The 24,706-nt window shown below is 41.7% G+C and overlaps 1 protein-coding gene across 1 annotated transcript in view; it reads left to right on the forward strand.

Annotated features, from left to right (window-relative positions):
• The first annotated feature begins 16,115 nt into the window (after positions 1-16,115).
• The window catches only part of LOC309326595 (vomeronasal type-2 receptor 26-like), a 406,890-nt gene continuing 398,299 nt past the window's right edge, over positions 16,116-24,706 (forward strand). Inside the window, exons 1-4 of the mRNA XM_081835453.1 lie at positions 16,116-16,370; positions 16,758-17,618; positions 18,115-18,342; positions 18,529-18,655. Of these exons, the coding sequence (XP_081691579.1) occupies positions 16,350-16,370; positions 16,758-17,618; positions 18,115-18,342; positions 18,529-18,655 (1,237 nt within the window). The 5' untranslated portion in view covers positions 16,116-16,349. The remainder of the gene's footprint in view (positions 16,371-16,757; positions 17,619-18,114; positions 18,343-18,528; positions 18,656-24,706) is intronic.

Consider the following 24,706-nt stretch of genomic DNA (forward strand, 5'->3'; position numbering starts at 1 on the left):
CAGAAAGGTAGGTAATGTGCTACTCCAGCCCTTTCATCAGAGACTAGATAAAATTATTGTCTTAGCTGAGTAAATTTGAAAGTGATCAGTTGTCCGGGCAAGATTGTGAGTCCTTGGCTAGTTCTTGGTTTCTTCCTTGATAAAGCATGCATACATTTCTATGCTCAATCCTGCACCTAATTACTGAGGCATAATCCCCAAACCCTTATCCACTAATTTATGTGGATACAAATAATGAAAGCATAAGAAGACCCAGAGGCTTTTATGGTCTAGCATGCTCTTCACACAGTAGCCAACAAGGCGCCCATGGAAAACTCACGAGGAGGACCTGAGTACAACAGAACTCTCCTTCTGTTATTTCCCAGTATTCACACTCCTATCACCTCTGATACTGCTGGTAATATAACTGTCATGATAAGGAGCTATTGAGGTTGCCAGTCTGTGAGCATATATTTAGCATTAAACTACAAGTTTCTGAGCAAGTAGGATGAGCATTGCAGTTTCAGAGCAACCATTCACAGAATGGACTGTTTTCATGTTGTCATAGGAAAAACAAGCAACAAGCAGGTGTGAGTTAGTTTGAAAGCCACACTTGAAGTTCACAGTTTCAGAAGGAAGTTTGAAATCATGTATAAACACCTTTCCTGCATTTACAGTGGTGCCTCGCAAGACGAAATTAATCCGTTCCGTGAGGCTCTTCGTATAGCGGTTTTTTCGTCTTGCGAAGAAGGCCATTGACAGCTTAGCGGATTAGCGCTATTAGCGGTTTAGCGGCTTTTAGCGGATCCGCTGATAAGCGGCTTATCAGCGGATCAGCTGATAAGCGGCTTAGCGGCTTAGGAAAAGGGGGGAAGGGGGGGAACCCGCAGGAACTCGCAAGACATTTCGTCTTGCGAAGCAAGACCATAGGGAAATTCGTTTTGCAAAGCGCCTCCAAAACGGAAAACCCTTTCGTCTAGCGGGTTTTCCGTCTTGCAAGGCGTTCGTCTTGTGGGGCACCACTGTATTTAAGGAAAGATGAGGAGAGGGATACAGCATATAATATCCTTGCACAACTGAGTCACTTCTGGCAATGAAAAGCATCACTGCAGTCCATTTCAATCATCTGGCCCTGTATCTTGCACCTCAGAGTCAGTATATATTTTTGTCTATCATTCTTCAGTTCCCTCTCTATCTGACCAGAACTAGATCACAATCTCCCCTCAACAATTTAAATTCAAAATTCTTCTTCCTCACTACCCTTTCCACTTTTCGTGGCCTAACTGCCCTAATTGCCACATTCCCACTTTCAGATTCTCAGTTGCTAAGACTTCTGATTTTTACTCATCCCTGGTTTCTCCAGGCAACTAGTCTTTTGAAATATTTTAAATCTAAGATAGAAACATTGAACAAGCATGCAATCACAAATCTCACACGAATATGCATCCTTTAGCTACCATATTAGCATAACAACTGCCATACAGGAGGCAGAGTGAGAACCGTTCATATATTAACTGACACTGAAATGGGATTTCCTTCTATATTCCAGATATGGTTGACTGTTTAAAATGCCCAGAAGATCAGTATGCAAGTGCTGACAAAAACCGATGCCTCCCCAAAACTATCACTTTTCTGCATTACCAAGAATCCTTAGGAATCAGCTTAACATCGCTTGCTGTTTCTTTTTCTGTGATCACAGCATTGGTGCTAGGAACTTTTATTAAGTATAAAAATACACCCATTGTCAAAGCCAATAATCCGAACCTCACCTACACTCTCCTCATCTGCCTCATGCTCTGCTTCCTCTCTTCTTTACTATTTCTGGGCAAACCTGGAAAAGTGACCTGCCTTCTCAGACAACCTACCTTTGGCATCATATTCTCAATGGCTATTTCTTGCTTGTTGGCAAAGACCGCTGTTGTTTCTTTAGCATTCATGGCAACGAAGCCTGGATTCAGAATGAAGAAATGGGTGGGGAAGAAACTGTCCAACTCTATTGTCCTATCCTGTTCTCTTATTCAAGCAAGTATTTGTACTGTGTGGTTGGCAACAGCTCCCCCATTCCGTGATTTAGACATGCACTCAGCAACAGAAGAAATCATTCTACAGTGCAATGAAGGATCCAGCACCATGTTTTATTGTGTTCTGGGCTACATGGGCCTGCTGGCAATCATCAGCTTCATTGTGGCATTCCTGGCCCGCAAGTTACCTGATACTTTTAATGAAGCCAAGTTCATTACATTCAGCATGCTGCTCTTTTGCAGTGTTTGGGTTTCCTTTGTTCCAACTTACCTGGGCACCAAAGGAAAAAACATGGTAACTGTGGAGATCTTTTCTATCTTAGCCTCTAGTGCCGGGCTACTAGGTTGCATCTTTTCTCCTAAATGCTACATCATTGTTTTGAGGCCGGACCTGAACAGCAGGGAGCAAGTAATAAGAAAAAGGCATTAAAGTATCTTTTTCTTAGTTTATTTATTCAATGATGTGCAACCTTTTCCAAGTTAAGATCTGATTTAAGGGTATCTAACTTGAGGTCAAGTTCCACAATAATGAGGGGTGCTGGTGGCACTGTGGGTTAAACCACAGACCCTAGGGCTTGTCGATCAGAAGGTCGGCAGTTCGAATCCCTGTGACGGGGTGAGCTCCCATTGCTCGGTCTTTACTCCTGCCAACCTCGCAGTTCGAAAGCACAAAGTGCAAGTAGATAAATAGGTACCACTCTGGTGGGAAGGTCAATGACATTTCTGTGCACTGCTCTGGTTCACCAGAAGCGGCTAGTTATGCTGGCCACATGACCCGGAAGCTGTACGCTGGCTCCCTCGGCCAGTAAAGCAAGATGAGCGCCGCAACCCCAGAGTTGTCTGCGACTGGACGTAATGGTCAGGGGTCCCTTTACCTTTACCTCCACAATAATGCAAAGCTGGAAGGTAAGTCTGATGCTTCCACCAGCATGCAATGATCAGCAATGACATTATGCAATATCACAAATTGTGTGTGCTTATAACTTAAGCTCAATGCAGCCACACTTTCCCCTAGACTTTCAAGTTCAAATCTAGATGGGGAGGATGGATTTTCTGGGACCATCAAAGGTACCCCACACTATCTTGTTCATCATCATCATCATCATTATTATTATTTTGGTTTACATCCTCTTTTTTCTCTCATAGGAGCTCAGTACGGCATATATTGTCTTATGGAGCACCTGAGAAGCACTGTATTGCTATAAGAATCCCAAGCCTGCTTTTAAATCAGTTGGCTTTCAAAAATAGAATCATAAAATTTTGGAGTTGGAAAGGATCCTGAGGATCATTTTCTCCAACCCCAAGCAATGCAGGTATATGCAGCTATCCCATATGATGATCAAACCTGCAGCCTTGGCAGTATCAGCACTGGAGTCTTATGGTTTGTTAAACATGAAAATAGTTGTTTTGTAACTATCCATTGATGAATATTGCTGTCAATTATACCTCCACTCCAGCTCCTACTGCAGAACCTACACTGCATTGCAACCAGTTGTGAAGGATACATGTAGCAAATTGAAATGCATTTCATAGGGTTACAGCATGAAGTTGAGCAATGTCTGAGTCTAAAAATAAAGTTTATTTTAAAATGGTAACCAGATGGCATCTCATTATTGAAAAGAAAAAAAAGCAGGACTTTAAATCCCATTAAAATCACACTGAGAAGTCAGTACCAACTGCGCAGCCAGGCAGAGACCCCCCGACCCCAGGCAACCCCCAGGAGGAATAATGACTCATGACAATGTGTTATGGGATTAAAATTGGCCACAACTTTATTAAACTTTCAGATGTAGGGAAATCTTGGCTTAGGCATTGGGCGTTTACCCCTCCCAGCCCCTGTCTGGGGATCTGGGAGACATCAGGGTTATCCAAACTGTGTGAGGCTGACTTTGGAGAACGTCTGTTCAAGCAGAGAGCCCGCCCCCCATTTCACCACAACGCAGGGGAGAGCACTGACAACCTAATGGTGTATGGCCAGTGACTCCCTTCCAAACAGCCCCTTTAATGGGGAACACTAAACAAGAGTATCTTTCTAAAATGTCAAATCCATGCTTTCTGATGTGCCCCAAGTCTCTTATTCTCTGCCTAGTTGGAATATATTTTGAAATTATTGCTGCTATTTATCCCACTGACCCACTGCCTGTATAGCTGTGCAAAATGTAAGAAAATAATGTTTGAACATTTAACATTGATTGCTGACATAAGCCATCAGTTTCCTCTCTTTGGCCAACTATTAGCAATGGAAAGAGGTACAGTAGATATCTGGTGCAGGAGATTTTTGGGTTTTTTAGGTTTTTTAGGAGTGTATAGTTTAGAAAGAACCATTGTTCAGCAACAGTCATTACAGAAGAGAGAATGGACAATTGGTCAAATCTAGGAAGAAAATTATCAACATGTTTCTTACAAAAAGTGCCACTTGGGGTCCAGGTTCTGAACGAGTATTTTTCAAACTTTGTAATTATTCAAATCAATATAATTTGCCCAGCTGCCCAGAGCTCCAAAGGTTTTCCAGAAGAAAATGACAGCAACAATGAATGAGGAAATCAGCCAAAAAGTAGTTATAAGTAATCCCAGTAGAAGTAAGAGCTGGGAGTAGGGGCAAGAGGCAGGCTGGGCTCTATTAATTTCACCTCTGATAGCTTTCTGTTTATTCATAGTAGCCAGACTTGAAACAGTAACATTACCAATCTCATCTATTGAAGGCATGGCTTTGTATCCCTGTAACATAACAGAAGGTTGATGTGCTTTCCTGTGGAGTCCTTTAGCAGGGTTGCAAACCATCCCTTCCTACCTAAGTGATGACCATGAGGAAAGTGTATGAATAATTGAGAGATGCATCTAGAATTAACCATTGCTGCAGGGATGTTGTGGTTTGTAGTTATATATCTCTTGCCTCCAATGACATTTGAAATAGACTCTAGTCTGTGCTCCATGATTGATCCCCTCCCTGTTCCCAATGAGTGGTACCAACAAGTTACTCTCTGCATTGGTGGGATGACTTCTCATATAGTTTCTGTTTCCGAAGAAATTTACTTTGAGGAACACCCTTCTCAGAAGCTGTTTGAGGTGTCAGGGTAAAGATATCTATTCACTTCCTCATTTTGCATTGTTTGAGTGTACTTGCATAAAAATTAGGACTTTATTATAATACCCCTTTCTATTTTGGAATATCTGAAGATATCTGGAGAAGTGTGCATGCACACAATAGCTTATACCAAGAAGAAACTTAGTTGGTCTCTAAGGTGTTCCTGGACAATTAAAAAACAACAACATATTTTGGATTGTTTGAAGTATCCATTAATGCCATGGTGGAAGAAGAGGGGAGGGAATAAGTTAGTGAAAAAGGAAACATTCAAATACAAAACTATCAGACTTTACAGCAGATAAATGTCAAGTAACCATGCAGAACACTAATATCAGAATTCAGATACATCTTCAACAGCTGTTATTACACCCTAAAGGATTTACATACAGAACAATAAGATCTTTATACAGTGGTGCCCCGCTAGGCAAACGCCTTGCAAGACGGAAAACCTGCTAGACGAAAGGGTTTTCCGTTTTGGATGCGCTCCGCAAAACGAATTTCCCTATGGGCTTGCTTCGCAAGACGAAATGTCTTGCGAGTTCCTGCGGGTCCCCCCCCTTTTCCTAAGCCGCTAAGCCACTTATCAGCTGATCTGCTGATAAGCCGCTTATCAGCTGATCCGCTAAAAGCTGCTAAACCGCTAATAGCGCTAATCCACTAAGCTGTCAATAGGCTTGGTTCGCAAGATGAAAAAACCACTATACGAAGAGCCTCAAAGAGCCTCACGGAATGGATTAATTTCGTCTTGCAAGGCACCACTGTAAATTGTATGATTCTCTTTTGAAATTGTAAAATACATTCTTTTGGCAGTATTGTGACAAAATTCTACCAGCATGCGCTTGCCTTGGCATTTGCCATAAATGAGATCAATGAAAATCCCATGATCTTGCCTAATGCTACACTTGGATTCCACATCTACGACGGCTACTATGATGCCATGATGACCTATCGAACCACTCTAGATCTGCTCTTCAAATCACATAAATTTGTCCTCAACTACAGATGTGACAGTCATAAAAAACTCATAGCTGTCATTGGGGGACTTGGCTCTGAAACCTCTTCCCTTATGGCCGACATCTTAGGTCTCTTCAAGATTCCACAGGTAAAATTTGTTAATGGGGTGTTGGGATTTTCAGAAATGACTATTCTCATTAACCCTGTGCAGAGGACATTTTAAAAAATTACATATCCAAAGATTTATGTATTTTTATTTATTGTGATTTTGTGCTTCAGTACACAACTGAAGAGAAAATGTCCCACAAATGCATTATATTACCCAACAGTGAGAAAGATCTGTTGGAGAAATTGTGATAGATTCAGCACTGTCTAAGAACTCCTCTGTGCATCATTTTTAGTTATGTGCACATTTATTTTTTAGAGCTAACATACCCCACACAGGAATGAGATACATCAGGTTCAGTGCTATTTTTCTAGAAAAAAGAGGTGCTGGGACTTACCAAGAATGGCTCCCTCATTCTCTTAGGATGGCAATGGAGCCCACCTGAGAGGTGCTGGAACTGAGTTTCAGTGAGTTCTGACTGGGGGGGGGGGGAGGCCAGATCACGTTCTTTCCTATTTTCACATAGAGCACAATGAAGCCCATCAATACATAGAGATCATCACCTAACTAAGCTATTTTGGATGAATGTGGAACAGGTTTGAGCCACGCAGTGATGAATGCGGCAGACAACAAAGCCATTATTTTGAAGAAATGAATCTGTTCAGTGTTCTTACAAAGTGTTCCACAAGTGGTCCATACAGATATCATGCATGAAATTATTGTTATAGACTCAAATATTTTGGAACATTCCACATATTTAGTCTTTTATTAACTCAATCACAAAATGCACAATAATATAGCACATAATGCAACTAGCACCTTCAAATATATGTGGGCCTTAACAATAAATACTTGAACATTTTCTCTTAGCTCACCTATGGCTCCTTTCCCCCAGAGAAGACTGACATAGATCAAGGACACTTTTTATACCACATGGTGCCAAATGAAGTCTATCTGTACAAGGGGATTATCAGCTTGCTCAAGCATTTTGGATGGACGTGGGTTGGGCTTTTTGTTGTGGATGATGGGAGTGGAGAAAATTTCTTGCAGACCATGGAGCTGATGTTTTCCCAAAATGGAATCTGTTCAGCCTTCACACGGAGAATCCTACAATCACCCCGTTTTGATGACATGGATAAACTCTTTGACATCATCTCAAATAACTATTTAGATTTCACAGATAGCAAATGTAATACGTTGCTCATCTATGGAGAAGCTTTGACTATTGTGTGGTTAAGAGGTATTATATATGTGAAAGATTCAGGAAGTGAGGAAAATGAGTCATTGAGAAAGGTTTGGATCATTACAACTCAGATGGATTTTGCATTATCCAGCACTCAAAGAGGTTGGGGTCTTCAGATGTTTCAAGGTGCAATTGCCTTTACCATTCATTCACAAGGTGTTCTGGCTTTCCGAAAATTTCTCCAGAAAGTAAAACCTTACTGGACTGAAGGAAATGGATTTGTTAATGATTTCTGGGAGCAAGCATTTGACTGTTCATTTCCAAATCTTGAAGAGCCAGCAAATGACTTTAAAATATGTACTGGGGAGGAGAAGTTGGAGAGTCTTCCTGGTTCTCACTTTGAGATGCTCATGACTGGCCACAGCTACAGTATCTATAATGCGGTCTATGCCGTGGCTAATGCTTTGCATGCCATTTACTCAACTAGAACCAAGCACAGAGCCATGCTGGGAAGGGAAAGATTTGAACTACAAGATCTGCAGCCTTGGCAAGTAATGTCACTAAAACATGAATAACTGACAAGATGGAGTCGCACACCTACATTGTTAAAAATGCTGTTTTGGCTGTAGATTTCCTCGTAGACCCTGGGGAATTAAAATCCTGATAAAGTAATCTACAATCCAGTATAAAATCTCCATTCTACATAAATATAGCTCAATGCCAATATTTTATCATTTTTGATGAAACGTTGTAAACAATATTATTACCAAGAATTGTTGGTAAATGAATTGTGAGATGATTATGTTTGCTTCACTTCCTTCTTGTGTTTCCACTATTTTTTTTGGGGGGGGACACCCCAAATAAATAATTATAAACCAATATGTCTATGCAGTTCTTTCCCTCCCTTTTATTGTTTCTTTCTCTCTTTCAATTAGCTCCACTCATCTCTCAATGGCATTTCATTTAACAACTCAGCTGGAGAATTGTTCACTTTCAATGGAAAAATGGAAATAGGAGGTGGATTTGATATTACTAACATGGTCACATTCCCAAACAGTTCTTTCCAGAGAGTGAAAGTTGGAAGGGTGGGTCCTGATGGTCTTGGAGGAAACGAGTTCATCATAGATGAGGACATGATTTTGTGGCACAGAGGTTTCAATCAGGTGTGGCTTCTGCAGTGTCTTGGGTCATTTTGATGCAATAAAGTGTTTGTTTTGTTTTGTTTTATTTCTGCCCACCATGGTGCTTTGACAGACTGTAAACTAACCTTCCGAAACCCAGTGGCCAATAGATGTTATTGAACTATGAATCTACAAATCCCTAAACCTTCAAAACACAGGTTTCTCTGAATTTTGCAAGGGAGTTCTCCAGAAAAGTATTGTGTAACAAAGTACTCGTGGCAATTGCTTGGCAAAACCATACGTAAACATTTCCAATAGTGTGAAGCAACACTCCAGTCCTTTTCACCATTCCATGTCAAACATCACCAGAGGTGATGTTCCTGAACATTCCTGGACCCCAGAGTCACACTATACTGTCCCTGTCACTCTTCTCTGATGTCTCTATGTGCCCAGAACCTCCTAGAACCCGATCAAAGTCTTCCTTCAACAGATTGAACTCAAAATCTAGCAACACTTTATTCTTTTTTACTATCCCATCAGTCATAATTTTTCCTCTTCCCATGGCCTAACTGCCCCAATTGCCACTTCCCATGTTTCCAATTCCCAGTTGTTAAGACTTCATCATTTTATTTACCTCTAGTTTTCCCAGCCAACTAGGCTTTTTGAGATATATAGAATCCAAATCAGGAACACAAAATAACCATCCCATCACAAATATAAATACGTCATTATAACATCTGCAACTGCTATATAGGAATTAGCATGAGGGATGCTTATACACCAAGAAGAACTGACATTGAAATCAAATTTTATTTTGTTTTCCAGATATGGTTGCTTGTTTCAAATGCCCAGAAGATCAGTATCCAAGAGAGGACAAAACTCAATGCATCCCCAAAGCAATAAGGTTCCTGGTTTACAAAGAAACATTAGGATTCAGTTTGACTTTAGTTGCTGTTTCTTTTTCCCTGATCACAGCTTTGGTGCTAGGAACTTTTATTAAGTACAGAGATACCCCCATTGTCAAAGCCAACAACCGCAACCTCACCTACGCTCTCCTCATCTCTCTTTTTCTCTGCTTCCTCTCATCTTTGCTGTTCCTGGGCAAACCTGAGAAAGTGACCTGCCTTCTTCGCCAACCATCCTTTGGGATTGTCTTCTCAGTGGCTGTTTCTTGTGTGCTGGCAAAGACCGCCATTGTTTCTCTAGCATTCATGGCCACAAAACCTGGATCCAGAATGAAGAAATGGGTGGGGAAAAGCCTATCCAACTCTATTGTCCTTTCCTGTTCCCTTATTCAAGTCATTATTTGCACTACGTGGTTGGCAACTTCTCCGCCATATCCTGATTTAGACATGCACTCAGTAACAGAAGAAATCATTCTGCAGTGTAATGAAGGGTCCGCTGCCATGTTTTACTGTGTCCTTGTCTACATGGGACTCTTGGCAATCATCAGCTTCTTTGTTGCATTTCTTGCCCGGAAATTACCAGATAGTTTTAATGAAGCCAAGTTCATCATATTTAGCATGTTGCTCTTTTGCAGTGTGTGGGTCACCTTTGTGCCAACCTACCTGAGCACCAAAGGAAAAGACATGGTGACTGTGGAGATCTTTTCCATCCTGGCTTCCAGCGCTGGGTTATTGGCTTGCATCTTCTCTCCTAAATGCTACATCATTATTTTGAAGCCTGAGTTGAACAGCAGGGAGCAAATGTTAAGGAAAAATATTTAGTTGTTGTTGTTGTTGTTATTATATTATTATTATTATTATATTATTATTATTATTATTATTATATTATTATTATTATTATTATTACTACTACTGCTACTACTACTACTACTTACATTTAGAGATTTAAAAGTGACCTACTAAGGTCAGCAGAAAGGTTGGAAAACATCAGAAAGCCAGAAAACTGGATGCTAAGCAGAAATCTGTGCACAAATAGAACAATTGCCATTTGCTGATCCCCTTTTGCCCGCAGCCTCTTACTTTCTGGACTGTATGACTTGGTATTTGGAAATAAGAGGCATGGGCAGAAAGTCATTCCAACCCTGTGTACCTCTCTCAGTGCTTTCCAAGTTAGGCAGACTGTCTTTTCCCCGAATTAAATGTGTGTGGACCACTGGATACCTCAGTTGGTTAGAGCATGCTGCTGATAACACCAAGGTCATCAGAGTGGCCAAGGTTAGGCCCAGTGTCCCCCCCCTTTTTAAAAAAATGTTTAGGGGTACTCTCATTTTCCTACTCATATTGAAATACTGCCCCTAAATGAGGCCAAACTTAGATTCACAAAATGTTTAGGGGTATGTGTACCTCTGTGTCCCCACCTGGAAAAAAAAGCACCGGTTATGCCCAGTGGAAACCTGCAAGCAGAACCTGAGTACAACAGCATTCATAAGAATGTAAGAAAAGCCTGCTGGATCAGGCATCCTCTTCACAGAGTGACCAATCAATTGCCTGCAGGCAGTGGCGAAGCTGCATGCTCCAGCACCGGGGGCAGAGAGCAGGTGTGTGTGTGGCTGTTCATGGCACGTGTTGGGAGGCAGACACGATGGTAGCCCCCTCCCCGATGGTGCTGGGGGCGGTGCACTCCCCTGCTCCCTTTCCTCTGCCAGTGCCTGCAGGGAACCTTAAAGCAGGATTCGTGCACAAGATCACTCTTCTCTTAGAAACATGACATGATCTATGAAGTGTAGGTAGCTGCTTCCCCCTGGTGTTGAGAATGAATAATGATTAGTATGTGTGTTCCTTAGTCTTTTGTAGGATAATCCGAGGGGCCTTTCCACCATGGGTTTCACTTTTTTTTAGCATGGATTTGTTGAGTGTAAAGATATGGAGGCAGTTTGAAAACAGAATAACTGTGTTTGGTGTATATACAGGCATTCAAAATCAAGTGATGATGACTATGTAAGGATGGAGAGCAGGTCTCCTGCTCACTATAACTCTGCTGTTGCATTGGTTCTGAACACCAAAACAGGGCTTGTGGTTGTGCTTAACCCATCAAGCTTTGGAAAATAGCCAACAGTGTCATCTCTGCTGCATATCACAGAGATGTCTTTGGCATTTCTGCCTAGGTGTAGTTCATGGCTAGAATGTAGCCTCCAACAGGAATGCAAAAATTCTATCCATTGCTCCATTCACTTTGCCCTCTGCTCCCCACCCACTGGTATATGGCCCTCAAAAGATGAATCAATGTGGCCCTGCATATTAACACCCACAAACCAGCTGCTGTGATATGAACAGAAATTTACCTTTGAAGACTATGGAAGAGAGAACCAGTTCAAGCAAAAGTACAATTTCACCCAATCAAATAATGAGAGAGTTGAAAGAGAAAACTAGTCCCAGGTCCACATGATGGGATAATTGAAGAAATGAGTATGTATCACTGATTTAAAGAGGAATCTCTCTCTGAAAATTTGCACAGTTAGCAGGATAAAAGCACCAGCGCAGACTTTTGGCAATCTGTGACAGGAGGCTAGAAGTATTATACTGCAATAATCCTATTAATATTGTCGAATCTGAGTTCTTACATGATGTGTTGCATCAGAGCATAGCCATCATGCCTAATGCCATCCATGTTCAAGTCTAATGAAAGTTTGTCTTCTGCACTGTGTGAAGACGCAAGGTGTGTTCCATTTTGTTACTTCATATGTGTTGTGCTTTGTCTTGTAAATTTGTGGGTGACAGACTCCTCTAAGTTCCTTGATATTGTAAGTGTTAGAATTTAATCAATGCTTGTGGTGTTAAACTGTGGTGTTAAACTGCTTGTGGTGTTAAAGAGAATGCCAGGCCCATCACTCAGCAAGTCTTGAAATATAAGTCAGCATAGCTTTCTGTGTTCATGGAATCACCTGGGAGTTGGGCTATTAAGGGAGAGCAAAGGAAAGATGATGAGCCATTGAGAAAGCAAAGGAAATGGGAATCTGTGCCAGACGTCAAATGGGTAGGGCCCCTCCTCTAGTTCTTAAATAGTCAGGACAATGCCAGAGTTGAGGGCAATATTGGCTGTGATGTGATCTAGAAGAAAAGCAGACTAGAAAGCCATAGCAGCAGAGCACAATATTTGATTTCTGCGTGAATCTAAGGATTTGGCTATGAGATAAACAAGGGCCTCTTGTGAAACCATCCATTGTAGGCTCAGGTTGTGTATATGTGTAAATAAACTATATATCATAAAGATACCAGAGTCTCCACTGCGCCTAATTTCCAAAAAGAAACACAGATCCAGGGTAAGTGCCAGGAACCCCTGGAATCTCAGACTGCTTAGAGATTAATGTGGTGTGGAACAGCATTTTTATATTTTTACATTTTTTAAAATTGCTCCTTTGATGATAATACACCAAGGTATTACATTATTCAAAGGGGGACATTGATTGGTTATCCACTGGAAGTTATGGTCAGGGTAATGATAGATGATAGATTAGATAGATGATAGATGATAGATAGATAGATAGATAGATAGATAGATAGATAGATAGATGATAGATGATAGATAGATAGATAGATAGATAGATAGATAGATAGATAGAGATAGATAGAGATAGAGATAGATAGATAGATGATAGATAGATAGATAGATAGATAGATAGATAGATAGATAGATAGATGATAGATAGATAGATAGATGATAGATAGATGATAGACAGACATGGTGATGATGACAATAACAAACTGCCTGGTAACCCTTAGCTTCTCAAGCTCATGAAGATCCCCCATTCCCTGCTCAAACTTTGTTTTGAGAATTTCGCTTTCATCCTGTCCTTAACATTTCAAGCTGAAAATTATTGCCACTAAGCTCTAGTTAATTCTACACAGCAAATGCATTGTTGAAAAAAAAAAAATGTTTATTCTAATGTCCTTGAGCAAGGTGGAGTTGGACAAGCCTTCAATGTACAATTTAGCTCTCTTTGTGTCCCTAATCAAGGTTGGGACTTAATTTTCCCCCTTTGGTGTTTGCTTATCAAAAAGCTTGGAACTGACTTCCCACTCCTCTTTGAGGTCAACATGGTGTGTGTATTTGGGGGAACGGGACCTAAAAATGCTATTCAGGAAGAAACAATTATCTCCCCCTGCAATTATCTACTCCACCATGACTTGATCACCAGAGTGTCCATAGGAAACACTAAAAAACATGCAATGAGCAAGTCTGAAAGTACTGATGCACCAGCTACTGTGCCATTGAGAGATGGGAGTAGGGGCAAGATGCAGGCAGGACTCTGTCAATACAATTTCTCCTTTTTCCCCTCTTCTTTCATGTTAGGTTTTGAATTTTAAGTCAGAGCATTGGCAACCTAAATTTGTTTCCAAGGCATGTGTTTATAACCATGTTGATGGTGTCAGGCCTTTAACTCAAGAAGCTGCTTTTGATGAACATCTGATGGATTTTTAGGAAAACTTTGGCACCAGAATGCTTTGGCTTCTACAACTGATGCTTCTGCTGCCTAACATAATTTGCAATGTACTCTGCCCTGTCAGTGATCCCTTTCCTGTTGTGAATGAGTGGTATCAGCCTGGTGGGTTCATTGTTGGTGGGATTACTTCTCAGATTGTTAGTATGTTCAACGAAATTTCATTCAAGCACCCACCTTCTCAGGACCTGTTTGAAATACCAGCGTAAGAAATTATTATTATTTTTCTCTTTGTTTTGCCTGACCCCAGTACAATCACAAAGATTTGTTTATGCCTGTGAGAAGTTACTCAATTAAAGTGCATGTATGCTTAATTCAGTGTAAGAATATTCTTTCTTGATCTCTTGTCCTTTGTACCACACACACAGGGTTGCTTCTCCCGTAAAAAATGACCCTTTTAATTTTGGTGGTATGCAATTTCTCAGCAGCATGCTATGCATGTCTACTGAGCCAAAAACCTCATTGAGTCCAATGGGGCTTAATCCCAAGTAAGTGTATAGTGGATTTTAGTTTGCATCAGATTTGCATGCAACAGAATTCCTATTTCTAGTAGGGAGGGTACGAGAGTACAGAAGCAAATATCAAGGTAAAAGAGGAAGAATATATATTCAATACTATAAAACTAAAGTAAGTGTTTAAATGAGGGAAACATTGAAAACCAAGTAAACCACAACAGCAGGAGAGAGGGAGAGAGAGAGAAAGTGTGAGAGCTCCATGAAGAAACATGAATTCTCAAAAAGATTTCAAAAACAACTTTTGAAAGTATGTTTTATAAACAACCAGTGCTGTTCATCTCCATCAAATCCAACCTGGGATCCCAATCCAAACTTTGGAGTGGCTGATAATCCAGAGCTGGCACAGATCCTGGCCCTGAATAATTTGGGGAACTCGCACAGTGTTTCATTAAGTGTTAAATGCCTAACTGGGGTGGGGGAGTAAGCACATGGACATCTTATCTAATTCAGCATTCCTACAATAGGAAACCAGATTCCTACAGAAAGCCCCAAACACTATATGAGCACAATAATTGCTCTCCCATACTGTTCTCGAACAAGTAGAATTCAGAACTATGTTGTCACTGATCCTGTAGATTCCATGTGGCCATCATGATTAGGAGAGATGAATAAACCTTTATGGATTTCTCTAATCACTTCTCTCTTAAAAGCTTTAAAAATAAATAAATAATACCTCTGTTATGACAGCATCTCTTTCTATACAATTCTGAATGAAATTACTCTACCATAAGCTTTCTATTGCATCTCCCCATCTATAGAACCTTCTCCGCTGGGAGGACTGCTTGGCTCCAACTTTATCTTCATTTCTGCTTCAAGCAATGGCATTTTCATTTTCCCAGACATTCTGGCAGCACTAATCATTGAATGCTTTTACTCTGACTATGTTTTTTCATATGCTTATATATTTTTATTACTGTATTTATTCTTCTTGTAAATCATTTCATGGCCTTCCAGAACACAAAGATAAATTAAGTAAACCTAATCTTGCCTAAACTGAAGAATAAAGTAAACTATCAGCTGCAAAACATATGTAACAACTCAAAGAATGTCCTTAAACTCCACATAAATTGGAGATTAAGTGAAAGATTAATTGAGCTCTATTTGCAGGGTTCTGCCAAAATTCTATCAGCATGCCCTGGCCTTGGCATTTGCTGTAAATGAGATCAATGAGGACCCCAAGATCTTGCCCAATGTCACTCTTGGGTTCCACATATATGACAACTACTTTGATGCAATGATGACCTACCGTACCACTCTGGATGTGTTCTGCAAACCACACAGCTTTTCCCCTAATTACAAATGTAATGCCCATAAAAACCCCATCGTTGCTATTGGGGGACTTGGCTCTGATACTACCTTCCGCATGGACAACATCTTAAGTCTCTACAAGATACCACAGGCAAGATATTTGAATGGGTCAGTAACTGATGTTCTGTGAGTGTTCTGGTGATTCTGAATGTCTGGTGAATGGTGAATGGTGGAGGGACTAAAATCAAGAGAAAATCCTTGTGGAAGAGTGTTTTACCCTTACCCTATTTAAGTATTTGTATGCCAATGTGATGTTAATAAGGTGGTGGAGGAAGCAGGGATGTGTGTGTTAAACATGTCCTCTTAGTCACACTTCTCGTTATGTGTTGCATAGCAACTGCCTGTTTCAGAGAGCCTACCATGTATTCTAGAACTGAGGAGACAATTCTTGCAAAATTGAGAAGGAATCCTCCCCATGTAGAGGTTGTTCCATGTGACACATGTTCTCCTTCCAAGTCATGGAGTGGGGGAGCAGACTAGATCACTATCTCCCCTGCTCTACATGGGCCCTGTTTGACAGGTGACATCAGGTGGCTTTTTTGCCCTATGTATGCCTTGCAGAACACTTAGTGGAGGCCATTGTGAAAAGCAGGTCAGCTTGGCTTGGACAAAAGGGTCACATCGTCCAAATGTGGAGGTCTAGGAGTATAAAGTTTGCCACCTATCATAGAGAATGACCAAGAGCACAATGCAGGTACTAATGTAAGTGCACTCCTTCCTTGATCAGATTTAATATTATTTAGTGGAGGATATGTCTGCTAACTCCCTGGAAAAGACCCTGATGTTGGGAAAGATTGAGGGCATAAGGAGAAGGGGATGACAGAGGATGAGATGGTTGGACAGTGTTCTCGAAGCTACCAAGCATGAGTTTGACCAAACTGTGGGACGCAGTGGAAGACAGGAGTGCCTGGTGTGCTCTGGTCCATGGGGTCACGAAGAGTCAGACACGACTAAACGACTAAACAAAACAACAACATGTCTGCTAAGCCTGCAAATTCATTCAACAATTATTTGTTCCATAAAAACTGCTAGCATTTAAATACTGGTCCTAAACTATCTCTGTTTGTAAATTCTCTTTCAGTTCATGTATGGCACATTTCACCCAGAAGAGAGTAATCCAGGTCAGGTCCCCTCCTTTTACCGCATGGTCCCCACTGAAGCCCCACAATATATGGGGATTGTCTGGCTACTTCAGCATTTTGGATGGACATGGGTTGGACTCTTTGTTGTAGATGGTGCCACTGGAGAAAATTTCCTGCAGACCCTGGAACACTACTTTCCCCTGCATAATGTATGTTCAGCTTTCACACAGAGACTCCCAGAACAAGCAGATCTGAAGGGCTTCGATGCTTTTTATTCCATTTCCTCAAATATATATGTACATTACATTAAAACTACAGTTAGTGTTTTCATTTTGTATGGAGAAAATCTAACATTTACATGGCTGAGGACTGTTTTCTTTTTTTTGCGAGACCCTCACAAGGGAAAAACCACATTGTTGGGAAAGGTGTGGATTATGACAACCCAGATTGATTTTATGTTATCAGGCCTTCAAAGAACCATGGATTTACAGCAGTTCGATGGTGCCATTTCCTTCACCATTCATTCAAAAAACCCTCCAGGATTCAATGAATTTCTCCAAATCATAAAACCATACAAGAACAAAGGAGATGGTTTCCTTAAAGATTTTTGGGAGCAAGCATTTGACTGTTCCTTTCCCAATCCTGGCATACCAACAGAAAAAAGTTGTACGGGAGAGGAAAGTCTTGAGAGTCTTCCTGATGCTCTCTTTGAAATGCACATGACGGGCCACAGCTACAGCATCTACAATGCTGTGTATAGTGTAGCACATGCGCTGCATGTTATTGACACATCCAGATCCAATCACAAAGCAATATTGGCTAGCAAAAAAATTGAACTTCAGCATCTCAAGCCTTGGCAGGTAGTGTCTCAAAGTTCGTTTGTTTTCATTATTATCATTTCACTGAATGTACTATTGCAAAATGTGATTACATATTAAATCAGGAACTTATTGCAAAGGCACACACAATGGGCAACAACCTCAATGGGCAGAGGGTGTCCCTCAAAGACCTGGGTCCAAAGATCTTTATAGCTTTCCATCTTATTTATAAAACATCAGGTTCAAGCTGGAAACAAATTGGCAGCTTGTGCAAGTCTCTAAGTGTGAATGTATTAGGGTCCCATTCTATTTATAAACCATGAAATACCTTATCGGGATTCAGATTCAATTTACTCATCCTTGTCAAGTAGATCGCAGAGGCCTGTTGCATGTTCCAAATTCTCCTGGTCTCAACTGAGAAATTGAGCTAGGTGTCTTCTACAGCTCAAGTGCAAAATACCTGGCATAAAATATTTGTTTGAAGTCTCCAAAATATTATTATCTCTTTGGAATTTATTGTTTTTCTTCTTTCTGTTAGCTCTACCCATTTCTTCAAGGCATTTCTTTTAACAACTCAGTTGGAGAAGCAATGTTCTTCAATGACGAAAGGGAAGTAGAAGGAGGATTTGACATTGTGAACATAGTCACATATAAAAACAGGTCATTCCAGAGAGTGAAAGCTGGAAGTGTGCATCCCAAAGACCTCGGAGGAAAAGAATTCATCATTAATGAAGATATAATAATGTGGCACAGAACATTTAACCAGGTGGGAAGTTAGGGTACACTTTGAAGAAATATAGTAGGGTTCAGTGGGATCCAGATGCAAGCTATTTATGCCCCACCAGTCACTTTTCTCAATTGGGAGTCAACCTCAGACTACTTATGTTTTGATGTTTGTTTTTTGTTTTGTTTTTAAAGTTCAATTCTAAACACATTTCCTGTTTATGGATAGATGCTTCCTGTTTCTGTGTGTAATGACTACTGCCCCCCTGGTTATCAGAAGAAAAAGAAGGAAGGGGATAAATTTTGCTGCTATGACTGTGAGCAATGCCCTGATGGGAAGATTTCAAACCAGATTGGTAGGTGACTTTTTCCATTGTACAGGGTTGAATAATTCAGAATAATTCTGGAACACGATTTTCAATAGTTAAATTATCTTTGTTACAAAGACTCTCCTCCCTGAAAGAGAGGGGAGTGGTTGTGGGCGGGAGCCCGAACTCCGCTCCTGCAGGGGGTGTTGCCCCCTGCCTCCAGCTCACCTGGCTGGCGCTCACGCCCCCCCCCCCAGGTGGCCATCCAACCAGGTGCCTCAGGGGTGTGTGTCCAGCAGCCTTTATGCTGCAGTGCCAGCCTCTCCCCGGCCTCATTTCTCCTCGTCGTCCTATGCAAGTCACCCACCCTCCACTCCCTTTGAGTTAGGGCTTAGGTCATTGGCCTTGCTATGGACCTTAGGTTGGTCGCCCCGGTTGTCCGGGGGGCCTGGTAGGAGTTTTTCCATTTGGCATTAGGCTTTTTGGTTTTTTCGCCTACCTCGTAGCAATCGTCACAACTTTTTGTGGTATTGGTGGATAGGTTAGGCATTGAAATAATGTGTTGTGGTGTGTCGAAGTGCTAGGTGTGGCCATTGCCTATGCCTTCAATTTTTAGGGGTATTCCATTAAAGGAATCTGGCGGTCGTGTATTCCGTCCGAAGCCTGCTTAGCGGGAGGCCATGGCACGACCCTCGGTGACATCAGGGGTGAGCCTATAGTTGGATTAGCATCAACAGGTGATGAACCTCTGGTGAATAAACCCACTTGTTTCACGATCCAATGCCTAAGCCAATACCTTTTCATTGCTGTAATCAATAAAGTTGTGGCCTTTTATAGCCCATTAACATATCACGTGTCCCTGTGTATTTATTTCACTTCGCGGGGGTCGGGTCCTCGAACCACAATATAGTGCCCTGGCTAGCCAGTCAGTCCTGGAATCAGATTGGTTCCAGAAATCTTTCAGAAATTTAGAGTGCAAGAAGCATTCAAACCTAGGCAAAGTTTCTTGACACAAGAAAAACCCACTTAACTTAGTGGGATGTCTGTGTAAAGATACAATTTTGATTGCAGTGAATATCCATGACTTATTAATGAATTCAAATCAAAATAGGATCTGTTTCTATATTTCAGACATGAGCTACTGTTTGAACTGCCCAAAACATCAATATTCCAACATGAAGAGAGACGGATGCAACCCCAAAATAAAAAGCTTTCTGTCTTATGAAGAACCTTTAGGGATCAGTTTAGCCTCCCTTGCTATTTCTTTTTCCTTGATTACAGCGTGGGTGTTGGGAATCTTTATTAAGTACAGAGATACCCCCATTGTCAAAGCCAACAACAGGGACCTCACCTACACTCTCCTGTTCTCCCTTTTGCTCTGTTTCCTCTCATCTTTGATGTTCCTGGGAAAACCTGGGAAAGTGACCTGTCTTCTTCGTCAACCATCTTTTGGCATCGTCTTCTCAGTGGCTGTTTCTTGCTTGCTGGCAAAGACTACCATTGTTTCTTTAGCATTCATGGCCACAAAGCCCGGATCCAGAATGAAGAAATGGGTGGGGGGGAACCTGTCCAACTCTATTGTCCTTTCCTGCTCTCTTATTCAAGCCAGTATTTGTACTATGTGGTTAGCAACCTCTCCCTCTTTCCCTGATTTAGACATGCTCTCGGTAACAGAAGAAATCATTATGCAATGCAATGAAGGGTCAGTCGCCATGTTTTACTGTGTCCTCGGCTACATGGGCCTCCTAGCCATTGCTAGTTTCATTGTGGCATTCCTAGCCCGCAAGTTACCTGATAGTTTTAATGAAGCCAAGTTCATTACCTTCAGTATGTTGGCATTTTGCAGTGTGTGGGTTTCATTCCTTCCAACTTACCTGAGTACCAGAGGGAAATACATGGTGGCTGTGGAGATTTTCTCCATTTTGGCCTCCAGTGCTGGTTTACTAGGTTGCATATTTTCACCAAAATGCTACATAATTTTGTTCAGGCCAGAGCTTAACAGCAAGGAGCAACTAAGGAAAAGATAATAATATAGTTCTCTTTCCCCACCTGGATATTTATTGTAGGAGCAAATACATTACTTTTCCATTCAGGGCCTTCTTGGTGGCTGCTCACAGTCTTTGGAAATTCCGGCACTGAGAAGTTAGATTGGTTCCCTCCTTGTTTTCCTTCTGCTAGGAGGGGATTGGTTGTTGACTCCCTTATTGTTTTTGCTGTCTTTGCAGCATGAAAGTGAGCTCTCTGGGGCAGAAGCCTGGGCAGGGTATATGGAGCTCCTGGGCTACCCAGATGAGAAGACCCTCCTCTACAAGACCCTTACCTCTACACCATAGTTACTAACATCCCCCCCCCCAAATGCCTCTCTTCTTACTGCTGCATTTAATGGCTACTCAGTGCCCGTTTCTCTTTTATTTTCTGGCATAGTCACAATAGCTTGTGTTGGTTTTTCTAATATTGCAATTTTCAGGGGTGGGGAAATATTTACATTGCAAGGACCACATCCCCAAACCTCTCATAGCCACTTGCATTACTTATTTCTGCTGAATTCCTTGATTTAGACCCTCTGCAGAGTAGGCATGAGTAGGCTCCACCACAAGAATGAGTTCAAATAAGTTTTACTGCAAAACTGTCTTAAATTAGAAATGCATTCCAGTTTTTGCAAAATGCTACAAACACTACATTTTATGCACATTAAACACATATTTTATGATTTTGATATTTGTATAGCAAGCTATTTTCTACACACACTTTTAGGCTGTTGTCTATCCTCCATCCATACAGGCAAGAGGACTTATTAGACTTCAAGGGTAAAATGCAGAAAGGCAAAAGCATTTGGGGTTCTGAGTTGGGTCAGTGAGGAGTGTGACCTAGGAACATATAGAGGCCTGGAAAGCCTAATTCCATTCCAAACTCCTTCCTCTGCTGTGATGAGCTCTTTGTTTGTAACATTGTTTATGACATATCTTTGTTTTGAGTGTTTTGTCTAAATTGTGAGAGATATTATTTGAAAAAGCTGTCTATATTTGTAATAAATAAATAAAATATTGGAAGACATTTTCAAGGGCTTATGAATTATTATTATTATTATTATTATTATTATTATTATTATTATTAAAATTCCTAGCTTTTCCTAACTACACTATTGATGTAGCAGGTCATGCACTTCCCTCTCTCCCTCATTCTTGGCCAAAGCCTTCAAAAAGTTGGAATAACACCATCATGGCACTAAGCAAAGTCCAGCAATGTCAAGCAATGTCTGGCAGTCTTTCCCCCTTCCACGTGAATTAGCAGCAAGAGATAATGGACAATAGGATTGATGATAAGCCATCCAATACATCTGGACAACACACCTCCAACACACACATGCAAGACAACACACCTCCAAAAATCATGTTATTATGGCACAGATTTCTAATTTTATTTTTTACTTTGGTCTGAAAATAGTAGAGTTGGCTTTCTCAGTGGGAAGTCACCAAGTTATACCACATATCTCTTCCTCATTGGGACAGTAGCAGAAATCCTTCTGTCCACAGAGGGAAATAGCTCACTGGTGGGGCACATGCTTGACATACAAAAAATTGAGACTTGTTCAATTCTTGGTGCCTCCAATTAGAGTTCATCAAAATAATTATCTATAGGGTGTTGTGTTTGTTTCATAGCTTCAAAAATGAAGACAGAACATTCCTGAATGTTCCTTTCTGGAGTGATCTTCAATGGGTCCACCTCATGTATCTGGTTTTATTGCACTTCCTTAGAAACCTCCCTTTATTTTGTCCTTTTGAAAAGTTCAGCCCATAAATTTGTCACCTTACTTAATAAGCAAAAGGCTGAATAAGGAAAAGTCTCTTCAATCAGGACCATGAATCACAGCCAGAAATGTGTTCATGTGTATGGGATATGATTTTGTTTGCATTTTAATGAGAAGTAATCTATTTTTTTGACTTTCCAAACCAAAATATGAAGCAAAATATAATCCAGGGGAAAACTGAATTGAATTTCCTCCAATTGAATTCTAAAGAGCAGATTTTCCCCAGGGGAGAGCAGCGGGAGAAGAGAAAGCGTGGATAAACCCTCAGTTCTGACAAAAGAATCATCTCCCCTTTCAATTATCTAATCCGCTATACAGTGGTACCTTGGGTTAAGTACCGTATTTTTCGCCCCAAAGGACACACTTTTTACCCTCCAAAAATGAAGGGGAAATGTGTGTGCGAGATAACGATCTCTGAGCTAGATCAATGGAGCCGCGATCTCAGACAGCTTTACGATCCCAATCAGTCATTTGCAGCGTCCGGCACGCTTCCTTCCAGCTGCGCACCAAAGTCTGCTGTCTCTTTGGCCACGGCTGAGCAGAGTAGCTTACAGCGGTGTAAAACAGTCTTTTTCTCCCTTGCTCCATGCAAGCATACACAGACAGATCCGTCTATTTACAGCTTTTATTCAAACATTTGTCCATCACTGCTTGCAGCCATGTTAAAAACATGTCCGTCTCTCTCAAGACACACAGAGAGAACAACAACAGTACAGTCTCCTCCCAGACTCCTCCCAGCTTCCATAGCTGACGTCGGAAAGTGACGCACAGCTCAGAACACTTAACCAGTTAAGTTCTGAACTCCCACACACCCCCTTGCGTTGCTTTCTGATAAAACCTGTGTAACATCTTCAGCCACACCCTGTGAGATCAATCCCTTCCCCAATGCCTTGCGCCCTACCTTGGCGTACCTGTTGGGCATCTGTGGAATCACCTCACAACTCTCAGAATCGCACTGTGCGAAACTTACCCACGTACCTGTGGCCTGGTACCTCTCAGGTGGAATACCCTTGGTTGTGCGACTGGATCGCCTAGGCACAAACTCTGGTGTTTCCTCTGGCTCACTGTCACCAGCAGGTGTGTCCTCTGCATCACGGGATTCCCCCTCTGACTTAAAGCGTCTTCGAATCCTCTCCATTACACTCACAGGAGAACTAGGCTCACTCTTGGGCTGTCCTTTCCTAACAACTTGTGGAGACGCCCCACCCTGCTCCTGACCCTGGTCAGTGACCTGGTCGTCATCAGCAGACTCAGCCTCTTCTTCCTCCTCACCAGAACTGTCCTCTGGATCAGAGAGACATTCTGAAAGAACATCACGCCTGACAGGAGTCTTTGACTTTATATCCTCCTCACAGAATTCAGCGTGTTTACTGATCAGCACCTTACTCTGATCACCTGACGGATAAGCAAATCTCCATGCACGAGCGTCTGGCTCATACCCACAGAAGATCATTTTCTGGACTTTGGCTCCATCTGGCCCTTGCAAAGCCTTAGGCACAGGGACAACCGCAGGAGATCCAAACTTGCGCAGAAAGTGAACCTGGGGTTTGCGGCCATTTAACAACGAGTACGGTGTGTCACCTACCAGTGAGTTGTAGACACGATTCCAGGTGAACGACACACAACGGATTCCCTCCAGCCAAAACTTTGGAGGTAACCTGGCGTCTTTCAGCATCACCTGTCCAGCCTTAACCAGAGCTTCACTCCTCAGCTCTGCCACCCCCCTCTTACTGGGTGAAGTAACTGTGTGACGTATCCCTCTTCTGTGAAAGAACTGCTGCAAAGCAGAACCAGTGTACCTATCATTTCTGTCACTAATGATCGCTTGAACCCTGGTGGAGAATCTTAGCTCCACCCCCTCAATCCAGCTCTTGATCAGCTGTGCTGCATCCTCCCTGGATTTGAGACCGTGGGTCCAGGTGGTCTGCGAAAAATCATCCAAAAAAGTTAGCAGAAACCTGGCCCCTCCCAGACTTGGTTCCTTGACAGGACCGGCCAAATCTATGTGAACCAGCTCAAAAGGTTTAGTGGTTACCCGTTCCACCTTTGGGTAACTGCACCCCCTCACCTTCGCCTGCTTGCATGTGGCGCAACTAACGGCACGTCCACAATCTCTAATTTTACACCCTCTGGTAACCTCAGGAAGCACTTGCAGTTCTTCTAGAGAACTATGATTGGTCCTCTGATGCCATGCACAAGCACATTGAACATGAGTGGGAACTGTAGCACGCTGCGCCTGTGCTCTCTCAACCTTCCCCTCACCCCCAAGAGACGTTTTAAGAATGAAAAGA

Source organism: Podarcis erhardii (assembly GCF_964252035.2).
Source record: "Podarcis erhardii genome assembly, chromosome: 13".
Taxonomy (NCBI): domain Eukaryota; kingdom Metazoa; phylum Chordata; class Lepidosauria; order Squamata; family Lacertidae; genus Podarcis; species Podarcis erhardii.